General features: G+C 44.0%; 1 protein-coding gene across 1 annotated transcript in view; it reads right to left on the bottom strand.

Annotated features, from left to right (window-relative positions):
* The window catches only part of LOC122624305 (neurotrimin), a 35,455-nt gene that overhangs the window by 16,293 nt on the left and 6,722 nt on the right, over positions 1-12,440 (bottom strand). The window contains exons 2-3 of the mRNA XM_043803798.1: positions 3,776-4,100; positions 2,925-3,031 (exon numbers count right to left, since the gene is read on the bottom strand). Of these exons, the coding sequence (XP_043659733.1) occupies positions 2,925-3,031; positions 3,776-4,034 (366 nt within the window). The 5' untranslated portion in view covers positions 4,035-4,100. The remainder of the gene's footprint in view (positions 1-2,924; positions 3,032-3,775; positions 4,101-12,440) is intronic.

Raw genomic sequence — 12,440 nt, forward strand, 5'->3', positions numbered from 1 at the left:
GGATTGTGACGAAAATCAGGCAAACAAAGAGGGGGCCAACAAAAAATCGGAGCGGAGAAGTGGATATGTAAAACGGATTGTAAAAAATTTTCAAATGTAAATGCAAATAAAGCGAGCAAATGTCATAAAGTAAATCTACAGTTACTACATGGACAACACACGACTACATAAAGCGCACTCTCACGCACACACAAACACATTCGCACACACTCGCACACAAGCACACACATGGATAATACATACGTATGTTATATATGTACATATACAAAAATGGTGCAAAGTTTGTTTCGGTTTAAACTCGGTGCGCTTGAATTTATTTTTATAAATATTTTTCTGTATTTTACTAACCGAAAATAAAAACAGTAAAAGATGCCCAAGGATGTGGGCCAAAAAACGAACCGAAAAGCGGAAAGGAAGCTACAAACAGAGGGACAGAGATAGCGATAGACCCGGAGAGCGAGTGCGAGTGCAAGTGCGACCGAGAGGGCAACACACGAATGAAAACAATGCCATGAATTTCGCATTGTTCGCCGAGTTGTTGGCAGCGTTGTTTAACAAATGGATGAGCAGCAGAAGTCGCGTTTCGCAAATTCATCCAAAGTTTTCTGTGAATGAAATCTTAAATTATGCATAGCCGACGAGGTACTGGGTGCATTGCATGCGACTGCATTCAATTGAACCCTGGTCACACTTGCCCAATTCTGTTAGAAAATGTTAAGCAGACCAGCCCCGTGAACCCCAAATGGAATGAAGTTATGGAAACTTGACCGTATGATTAAATCTATCCTAATACTTGTTTATTATGAATTGGAAAACGAAAAATTGCAATATGGTTACACTTTTAATAAAAAAAATCGAATTTAACGTTAGCAAGCTTATGTTATTTATATTGCCACCAGCAAAATGAATTGTAATTTAACTTTTGGGCTGTTAGCTGTTATCCACCGCCTCGCCATTCATTTTATTGCGTTGAAAATAACTTATTTGAAGGAATGTATTAATACTTTAAATGAAATGACATGGGGCACTACTACTCTCCTTTTTTCTGCCCGCTTCTGCCATTTTATTGCAGCTTGGCTTTGTTCTTTTTGTTTGATTGAAACATGGAAGGATTTATATGAAATGACGTTTTTATTTATGATGCCATTTCGTTGATTAACACTCTTTGATGCGCGACGCAAATCGTCGCAGTGCGACAGGGACAGAGTCAGAGACAGAGACAGAGACGGAGGCGCAAGAAAGAGAGAGTGTTAGTGGGGACTAGCAGATACCCTTACCAAAACTGTGGAACTGTGGTTGATAAACATCTAAGAAAAGAAGTGAAATCATGCATTTTGACATGACATTTGTCTATATTAGGGGACTAAAAGGTTAGCTGTGACTTAATTTTCGTAATCCTAAACTAAACTTTGCTAGTTTTTAATATGACTTCTGGATATCGAAAGACCCCATTGAATTTCGATAGAGAGGTATCAAGATACTGTGGGCATTGCACACACAAAAACGCATTTAACGCGAAAGCATCGAAAATTGAAACAGAAGGAATTTCTCTGGGCTGTCGGTCACATTTAAAGTGGTTCTTCAGTTTCACTGCAATGCTTTCACTTCAATGCTTGCGATATTATTAATAGGTATTAAATGGATATTACAAACGAATTCATGGTGCTTGCCTTGTAATGCTCAGTTAATTTAAAAATCCTTTTAATTTGTGTGTGCACTTAATGTCTTTTACAGGCATTTAAAAGTAAAAGTTATCAATTAACCAACCTATGTGCTATAGTTACTCTTCACAGGTTCGCATGCCTACTCGTGGATTTTATCAATGCCATAAAATCCCCCGTTGTTCGCTTAGAACGGATGACTTTCGTGATTAAGGGATAACCAGGCTTTAAAGAGATTAAATCCTCGCTGATATAACGACTTAATTTGTTTTCATTGTTTACGCGATGCGATGCGACCTCATATATGTAAGTGCAACCCCCTGGGAGGCGCTGAATAAAAGCTATTTCGCATTTATTATTGTAATATTAATTTTTTTTGTGTTTTAACGATACACGATTGCTTATTGTTGGTAACAACAATCGCTTTCAGCTGGCGGTTTTTGTGCGCTGCTCTTTTATCGCTTAAATTCTTTGACACAATGCCGGAGTCGGGAACCCGGATCCCCGGATCCCCGGATCCCCGGATTGCCCGCTTTGTGAGTGTTATAAATTAAATGTGAGTCCTAATAATAATATAATACGATGATAAAAACAATAAGCTTTGCATTTTTCGGTTTCGATTTCGCATCGCATAAATTGTGCCATGTTTATTTAAATTTATTTTGATGCTGCTGCTCGATTCGTCGATGCGATTCAAATCGATTCGAATCGATTCAATGCGATTGTTGATATTTTCGCTACTGTTATTGTTTGGTCCTTTTGTCTCAGCAACGACTCGCTGATGCTGTTGCTTTTTCTGTTGCTTTTGCTGTGCATCGGGGCGTTTAATATGCAGAGTGCTCTATGTACATACATATTTTTTGTGGGTACTAGTATATATTGTATATCGTAAGTATTGCATGGTGCTATGATTGTTATACTGGTAGTTAACTATAGAAATGCGTATAATAGGAATAGGTGCGCTTAACGGTTACATAATTGCGATAATTGTGGTGCAGTTGGGAACTCGTTATTGTTATTGGTGCCTTTTAGATTGGAAAATCGTGAAAACTGTATTAAGTTATTTGCATATTTGCATATTGTGCACTTGAAATGGCAAATGAAACGGAACCGAAGAGATCGGAAATGAAACGAAAAGACACGAAACGAAACGGAATCGAAACGGAATGGAACGTAACGGAACGGAACGGAAGTTGAGAATTCAACGCTGCGCTTGAAACCGATACATACCTTGGCTGGGGCTGACGAACCGTCACCACTCACCCGATGACCCCCGAGGTTGTTCACCACGCACGTGAAGGTCGCGTCTCGACCTTGGGCGATGGTCACGTTCTCCAGCGGAATCACAAAGTCCGGCTCGAAGGCGCCCACTGAGGAGATTTTGTTCGAAACGGTAAGATCTTCATTTCAATTGACATTTCCATGAAGAGAAGACATTGATGGAACAATTAACACAATTTCGAACAAATTTACATATGCTATGTGTTGTGTGTGCGTGTAAGTGGGTGTTTATGTGTGGGTGTGAGACTGTGTAAGCGTTGGTGCACAGAGAAGAAAACTGTGTGTCCAATTTAACAATCATCAGCAAATGGAAATCACACTTTCTGATTATACTCAAAAAGGTATTTAAGCATTTAGCAAAGTTAATGCCATAGAATCCCGTTTATGTGTGTATACTTGATCTACGATTTTTGTAAGAATCATATAATAATCATATATTTGGGTATTCATTCGAATCTGTATACAAAGCATAGCCCTGGGTCAAAAAGGTGGTGTATATTTTTTTCTCTGTGTATTTGCTTCTGTACAAGTGGACAGGTGTTAGTAGCGAGCGGCCTGTTAACGGTAGGCAAATCAATATGGTTAAGCTGAACAAACCAGTTAGGCCGATAACTGCCATCGACCTAAACGGGAAAACCAAGCAAGCATAACGTAGTAAAAGCTGGAATGTAGGTAAATCGATTACTGTAGATTAGGTAGCTCGATTACCAATATTCCAGCCATTCGATAGTGCAGGATTATCGTAATAAGGAAGCAAAGCGAAAACATTAATCGGCATTTGCCCAGCGCCAGAGCTCGTTCATTTGATCCCATGCGGATACCTTCGCACTTACCAATGCAATTACAGAGCAGGAGCAGTAACACCAACTGCCACCGAATAGCTTGTCCGCACCAACTTCCGGTTCCGGTTCCGGTTCCGGCTCCTGATCCCACCAGTCCCGATCCCGGTGCAATCTCCAGCTGCGCCAGCTTGCGAAGTTTGGCTACTTGGGGCGGCTTTGGTTTTGGTAGAGTTCGGGTACTATGCTCCTGGCTACAGCTGCTGTCGGCGATCCGCTCGCCGCTCTCCTTCACCACCAGCAAGTTCATCATAATACTGTCCTAGCCTCCACTGGCATGACTTCCCTTGTGTTTACGCGGCTTGTTTCGATGGGGATGCTGCAATAAGTTATAAGGCAAAGACCGCAATTTAGTTATATATAGTGCAATAAAAGTTTGTTTAATTTTCACTAATCAAGGAACAATTATAAGTGTGAGTATATACTTATAAACATTTCAACATTTATAACAATCATTGGTACGAGTACATATCGAAAGAAAAGCACACCATCCACTTTAATTTGCCATCCATATAGTAAGCAATACCACCGATTAACTCTAATTGGCTATATAAAGGTCTTCCACTTCGAGCACTCCTTTCTTTGCCTTTCTAATGTCTGCTTGTCTCGAATTCCGTTCACATTTTCTGCACTGTCAAGCAGTCAAAATAAAGAATCTAAACAGACGTACGTACATATTGCACTATTTGCCATGCTATCTGGTATCTGGTTTCTGGTGCTAGCTTGTATTTTGTATTTTGTATCTTGTGGCTGCATTATCTATTGACAGAGCGTTGCATGCCCAGTGTGGCAACTAGTCGACAGAGCATAGAGGAAACAGGACTCGGGACTTGGCTCCCAGGACTCCAGACGCCGAGCTGCCTCGCCTTTGTTTGGCGACGCCACCATTTTTATTGCCAGAACGGAGGAGCCAACGAAGGATCGGCAGTAGGATTTTTTAAGGCAACAAAAAGCGGCAGCCTTTTGAGTACAGAGAAAAAAGTCTTTTCATTTGGATAGGAAAATTCGTGCTTTTCTTATGTCTATTCCCATGGAGAATCAACTAGTAAAATGTTAAAAATTTATGATTATCACACACATGTCTGTATGAATCGTCAATAAATATAGTTTTGAAAATTGGCGTAGTTAGCAAAGTATATAAAAAGGGTGGTAATCAGAAAAATACACAAAAATGGGAGCCCCTTTGAAATATTTTGTGCTTTCTTCTCTTTATTGACATTTACTTTTTGAATTTAATTTTAATTTAATTTAAACGTATCTACTTTCTGTACTGTTGTTTTTGAAGGGGTTTAGAAATAGTGACTTATATGTATATGCCAAAGAATCTTTTAATGGCATAATAGACAGAAAAATATGTACCCTCATGCACAGAGTATGCACGTAGTGCCATCTACGTAAAGATGGTTTAAAAACTGGTTAACAGAGTAACGGGTTTTTGATGTCCAAGACACTTGAATAAAGCGTTTTTACACCCCCCACTCGAAGAGTTAAATATTATACTGGATCCGTTTCAAAGTTCGTTACAAGCGCTTCCGACGATACAAAATGTACATATTGTAGGTCAGTAACATTACCCCGTGAATGCAGCCGTGTCCGTTTGTCTGTCCGTCCGTATGAACTTCGAAAGCTCGGGAACTATAAGAGCAGCGAAGTTGGGACCAAGCATGCTTCTTATTCTGCGAGTAACGCATATAAAAATGTGTCTGAGGAGTTTTCCAATATTATAACTGCCTGTGCAACATTGTGCATATCTCAAACGAGATAGTCAGCGCATTAAAAATATTAAAAATGTAGTAAGATATTGATATAGCTGAGCACCTATAGCAGAATATTTTGCATGGTTTGCTAACGTGTATCTGGTTTTTCTTGGCATGGGACTAGAACCTTTCACAAAGCCGAAGGACAGTGAAGCGCAGGATACGGAGCCCGCACGTGCCGCTATTTACATTTGCACGTAATAAATTCTGAGAGCGAAGGACGAGGACTAGGAGTCGCAACAGGAAATGTGCCGGAAGTGCATATGCCGGCTGTCGTTTGCCCCCGTCCGTCGCCGTCTCTTTCGCCGTCGCCTTCGCCTTCCTCGTCCTGCGTCCTGCGTCCTTCAGCCTTCAGCTTCGAAGGACACCGACACGGACAGGGACCAACGTGTTGCATTCGGCACCGCTCTCCTTTGCAGCGGCACACATATTTACATTGACGAAATTTAATGAGCTCACAAAAGCTGGGCCCAAATATTTGAGCTGCGATGGCTGGATCGAAGCCAGCACATTAGTGTGTGGGGACGTGTGCGAGGCGTTTTATTGAAAACGTGTCCTATCTGTCGCCCATGTCCAATCCTAGCTCCTCAGCACTTAGTCCTCGGTCCTTGTCGCCCCTCAATAATCTTCTGATGTCGCCTATGCGGGCGTCTTTTGTGCACTCGCTACTCAAACGCTTTCCACACTTTTCACACTTTCCACACGTTTCACACTTTCCACACTTGTCACAGTTGCCGTTCCAGTTTGGCGCCACAGCCAGATGAGATCGCCAGATAGGAAGGTATAGCCCGATACCAGAGGACAACCCCAATTCCATACAAATAATTGTGTGACTGCATCATAAGTGACACAGTTTGCGCAACTGGATTCTCGGATATTTGCCAATTAATTACCATTGTGCTTGGCCAAATAATTATGAATTAATTCTACATTATTGTTAGCAAATACACAACCAAATATGGTTGTCATTACTGGGTTTTACCCTAGCTGAAAAGCGAAAAGTTATTACATATTTCCAGCTACGCGAGCTCGCAGTAAGTAATTGGATCTATATTGAGGAAGTATACAAAACTGTTTATGCTATTTGAAAGTGAAATATATATTTATACCATTTCCTTTATTACAAATAGATTATTATATAGAACCGTAAAGAAATTCACAAAAAATGCAGTTTATTCACTGGAAATGCACAATACCCAAAAATATTCGCTGAGCTTTTGGGCAGAATTGGTTAAAGTGAAATTGCAGAAGGCAAATAACATTCCTTTAATAAATCTGTCGTCCTTTAAAGTTGTGTACGTGTGCCACGTGGGGACCGCATCTACTTTTCGTTGCACTTTCGACGCAACCAATTGAATTACCGGGGATAATATTATATGTAATGATTTTGGGCTGCGCACAGGGAGAGTTAACAATATGGTTAAAACCCATACCATGGCACAGAGCACACTGACGGTTCTGTAAGGTGCACTCTTTTTAGGTTCAGGTTGAAGGGTAGCAGCTGGTGGCGGTGGCGGTGGTGGTGGTGGTCTCCACACCCGGCCAATCTGAAATGCCAGCCCTTTTGGCAGCTCAACGGGCATATTCGGGCTTTTAATTGAAACAAAGTGCCATGGCTGAAACTCAATATTAGAGTAAATATTGCCGGGGCCTCGAAATAATTTGCCTGGGACAGGGGATGCGAAATCTCGGGCTCAGGCAGCCTAATGTAATTTTTGTATGTGCAGAAGGCGCACGGAAATTGCTGGCTATTAATTGTTTTGCTTGTTGCCTAAGTGGCAAGCTCCTTGCATTTTGCCCCGTGTTCAGCCCGTAGTTTTTCCAGCTGCAAAATATTTTCCTGCCCGCTTCGAATTGGTTTTTGTTTTCTCCTGCCGAGAACTTTAAGTAAATCAGTTTGTGTTTGCGGCCAAGCATGCTTGTGTGTGCTTTAGTTGCTGACATTTAAAATTACACACTTGGGAATGCCAAGTTTTGCTTCAAAGTAAACAGAATTAAGCAGATAGTTTCGGGGGACAGTGGGTGGCTGTGGGGCAGATGACTACTGGACATCGACTGGCCATGGGACGTGCTCATTTTCCCATTTTCCCACCCACTTTACCCACTTTACCCACTTTCCCCGAACGTGGTCGTTGTCATGGTCAGCAAAACTTACTTCTCGCGGCGCTTGTGAAAACGGGGTCGGAGATTTCTGGGGGCTGAAATGGGCTAGGACACCACTGTACAACTAGCATAACTGTATTTGCTTAACATCTAACAAGCACACACACCGAGAATCCCACATGCCATAGTTGTGTGTGTATGAGAGCCAAATATCCAGCAATCCAGCCGAGTAGCCCAACTATTTGTTACCCCTTACCCAAGTTTTGGTAGAATCAATAATTTTTTGTGGTCTTACTCATTCGAATCTTTATTCTAAGCCCCTACACGGGGTATATATATGAATTTGCAAAGCGACATGTGCTCACACCAAGAAGATCATACAAAATTGTTAAATTTGACAGATGAATAGCACTGTGGGTCTTAAAATTGAGCAGAATCCAAAACCAGAAGCCAGGGTCCATGTGGCCATGTGGCCATTAGCTGCGACTCGAGCTCCAGCTGCCCAGATACCTCGCACAATAATGCAGCAAACCGTTTGACTTGCCCCACCCATTGTTGAAGGACCCCCCACATGCCCCGCCCCTGGAATGCCCCACATGCACCTCGTGTTAGTCTGGGACTTTAGTGCTGATGCGACAGATTTCCGAGACACTGGGACATGTGGCAAAGTGTAAATGAGCAGTCCAGGCCAGAGATTCTCGCCTCGTGTGGCCAGCGGCGCAATTGTCGCACAGTCGCCCAGTAGGAGGGGTCTCTGGCCCCCTGACACGCCCCTCCGACGCCCCTGCCACACTGCCACCCGCCTCTGGCCAGAGCTAGAAAATGCCTGAATATGCGTGAGTGTCAACTGGTCCACTTGCACGAGAAAAATGCCAGTTCGTGTCATATTTTTATTTGCTGGCACAACTCCCAGTTTTCCACCAACTTTCCACCTCTTCGGCTCCGTCGTTTGTTACTTGGCCACGCCCACCGCCCACCACGCCTTGTGGTCTAATTGACCGCTTTGCGTTTGGCTTTGGCTTTGGCTTTAACTTCAATATCATCTCCACCAACCCGACCTGGCGGCCATTGAGCCGGCTAAAAAGGGGGAGAAGTGGGCCGGAAAGGGGAGGGGGCAGTTGATATGCCACGACCATGGCTGAACAATTGTCGTATTGGCCTGATCCTTAGTTATCCTTAGTTATGCTGTGTGTGCCCGCGCTCAAGTGGAAAACTGCCTTGCTCTGTGATGGGAATGAACGAGGAAAGAGGAAGTCGAAAGGCCAGATCTGAGGATTTGTTTTCCCGTTTTGCGGCCACTTCTTAGCCGCAAATCTCTTTAATTGAGTCTCTTGGGTTGTAAGGTCTTTTTAATTGAACACAAGTTCGGATTTCGAAATCTCGTATAGAGATTTAAGAATATGTATTCCGAAGACTCGAAACTAAGTCTTTACAATTCTTTTTTGTTTATAGCGCATAAAAATGAAAGCGCGGAATGAAAACTAGAAGCTATATTGATAACTAAGTAGCTCTAATATCGATGCCAGATTTTTCAACCACTGCAAGGTGGACATTTTAAAAAAGAAGCTTTGGGAATTTATGAGATTTTGATTAAAAATCAACAGCCAGAACGTCTCCTTAAGCAGCTGCAGTGAAGCGAAAATCCCGAGTCACTTGGCACCCAAGTCCATCGCCCATCACCCATCCGCCCTGTTGGCCCCAATCCTCAATCCTCAATCCTCAGTTCTCAGCTCTCAGTCCCCAATCCGCAAACCCCAATACGAAATCCGTAATCCGTAATAAGCTCTATCAATAGCCGACCAAGTCAATAAGCGACCGAGGAGCAGCGGCTCAGCTGAGTCCGGGATTCGGTTTGGCTGAGTTGAGTGAAGGCAATTGCCGTCAAGTGCCAAATAAAGGCATAACTCGGCAGTCAGGACACGACATCCGACCTGCCCAAAAGGATATGGCCACGAAGATGAAGCGAAGAGGGGCGAACGGGCCGAAACTTAAGGCATAAAGATGGAAACTTGTAAATGGGCAAATAAAATGGAAATGAATATAATAAAGTCTCCGACGCGGAGCCTTCCGCCTTCTGCCTTCCGTCGTTCCGCCTTCGTTCTGCTGCCTTATTTTCCGTAAGTAAAAAGCTGACAAGCAGCTTACGTAAATAATGTCAACGCAACAATAAAAATAATAAACGAATTAGCTGCTTATTCAAGGGCCATGACCCGAGGGCCCTTGCTAAAAAAGCGGGTGCTAAGGTCGCACAAAAAGGCAAATCCCCCGGACAAACATTCAAATTGACTTGGCGACTCCGAGAGCGCTTGTTGGGTTTACAATTTCAAAGAGCGACCCCGCAACCCCCGAAACACCCGCAACCCCAGGACTCCCGCCCGACTCCTGCGAGTCCTGCGAGTCCTGTGACTCCTGCGACATTTGTAACTCTAGTCTATTTGTCTGCGCTGGATGGAAATGGTGTATGGTGATGGCGAATGGTAAATGGTAAATGCTGAATGCTGAACGGTGAATCGGAGAGCGGAAAGCGGCGACGGGTACAAGGACGTTAAGATGTTTATGGCTTGTCAAGGATTATTGTTATCACCAGCTAGCCAGGTATGCAAACAAACGACTTTGGCCCCGTCCCGCGTCGCCCAAAAAAGCCGAGAAGCTGCTTTCCCCAGCTTTCCACGCTCTCTGTCATGTAATTGCCGTGTAACAGAGATGGCAACCGAGACCCACAGATCCACAGATCCCCGACAGACTATCCTCAGACTAGGTGAAGGGCCGGGGTCGGGGATGGGGATGAGCCGGGATGCGGGGCACCCCATGTCTGGCCGGAGCCACAGTTTCGGTTTTAATCTTGCCCAACCCGAGCCAGGGAAAACAACCAAAAAAGGGGGGGAAAACAAAAAGTGGAAAGAAAAACTATGGGAAATGTAAAATGTTATTAGAGCTGCGAAAACGAGAGTGGTGGCTACGCAGTGAGGGGTAGCCCTAGGTAGCTTTGTTTTGGTTTCAGTTGCTGTGAAGGTGTAAAATAAACAATGGGCAGGGGCTCAAGCTAAAACTCAATTGAAAAAGGGTTTGGTTGGTTTTTTAAGGTGCTACCTTTGATTGTATATAAACTGAGGTGGGCACCCCAACGACAATTACATTCATTCCCGCGTTTTTCATAAATATGTATATCCTAAGCATCTTTCTAGGTAATAACGCAAGTAATCACATGTGGTATGCATTTACTTGTAATTAAAATTTGGAAGTATTCACCATTAATATTATATTTATTATTTTAAACTGATTTACCATTGCGGTTATTTCTGAACTTCGATCGATTGGGGTTAGAGGTAATCTGCAAGTCCAGCCCAATCCTGCCGGAAAAGCAATTTATGAGCAGCAGACTTCGCCTAGCTCTTGCCCATTTTAGGCTGCCGCCGGAGCGAAGCGGAGTGGATGGTGGGAATGGAGCAGATGGAGCAAGCCAAGATCCAGCTGGACATGGAGCTGGAGGTGGAGCTGGAGTGGGAGCAGGGGCAGGGGCAGGAGCAGGAGCAGGAGCTGGAGCGCCGAAAAGCTGGCAAGTCATGAACTGTGACAAAAGGATTACAAGGAGGATTCTGGCGGAGCTGGCTTCGTGGCTCTGGCCAGTGCAGTTTATAGGTTAAATGAGATTAATTCCGAGATTAAGCAGGACACAACAATGGTCGCCGCAGGGATCTGGATCTGGATGTCCTTTCCCTGGACAAGTGTGCATGTGTGTGTGCTAGCACCCCTTCACACTTATCCTGTCTGGTGGCTTTCAATTCATTCGCTCGCCTGTCGATTTAGTCAACGTGCAAATTTATTAGATTAACAGCAAATATCAAATAGGAAATTAACTGTCGTCTGGACACCCAATGGAGTGCGATGGCTGGTGGGTGGGTCATTCACTGGATTGACTGCATTGACTGGATTGACTGGATTGACTGGTGGCCACCCACACTCAAGCGACTGTCACTCTGCGGTTGATGTTTGTCAGTCAGTCAGTCTGTCTGTCTGTCTGTCTATCTGTCTGGCTGGCCGCTTGTGTTTCTTTGTCGCCCGTTGACATGCAGAAATCCGATTTCTGGGGCGAATGAATTTCGTTATTTCTGGACTCTAACTCTGACTGCTTACCTGGCCCCTTGTTTGCCAACGAAATATTGCCTACTTCTTGGGGCACGTGGGCTAGGTGCTGCCAACCTCTGCGGAGCTCTGAGGGCGCATAATCAGGTCACAAAGTACTGCCTACTGCCTGCTGCTCAGGGCTGACTTAATGGCGAAACAATGTAATGTGTGATTGATAGTCGCTGGAAAGGCTGTTCAGAAGATGTCACAGATTATTTGAATGTGCGTCCAGAAACAGGGAATAAATGCTTCATGTTCGCAGTGTGTTGAACACGATGAACTTGCCTTAACGCGAACGAAAGGTTTTTATTCCTTGAGTTTCGATCATATACCTACATAGTTTTTAAAAAACATTGTAGAAGCTTTCTGAACTCTACATTAATTGAGAGAATAGATTCCATAATAGCTTAGAGCCACGGGGCCGCAGCAAATGGCATTTACCGAGTGGGCACTGTATTCTCGTGGTGACAGGCTGTGAATGCCAACAATTTGCTAACATTTCGTGTGTCGACTCCAAGTCCATCAAGCAGGAGATGCCAGCAGCAGAGAGCGAGTGAGGTGGTGCTGCAGCATAGACGGGCATGGAGCAAGTGACAAGTGCCAGGAGCAGGAGCAGGAGCAGTGACTGGGGCAGCTGCAGGAGCAGGAGGAATGCGTCGGGTCACTGTGTGGGG

The sequence above is a fragment of the Drosophila teissieri genome, chromosome X (assembly GCF_016746235.2).
Source record: "Drosophila teissieri strain GT53w chromosome X, Prin_Dtei_1.1, whole genome shotgun sequence".
NCBI lineage: Eukaryota > Metazoa > Arthropoda > Insecta > Diptera > Drosophilidae > Drosophila > Drosophila teissieri.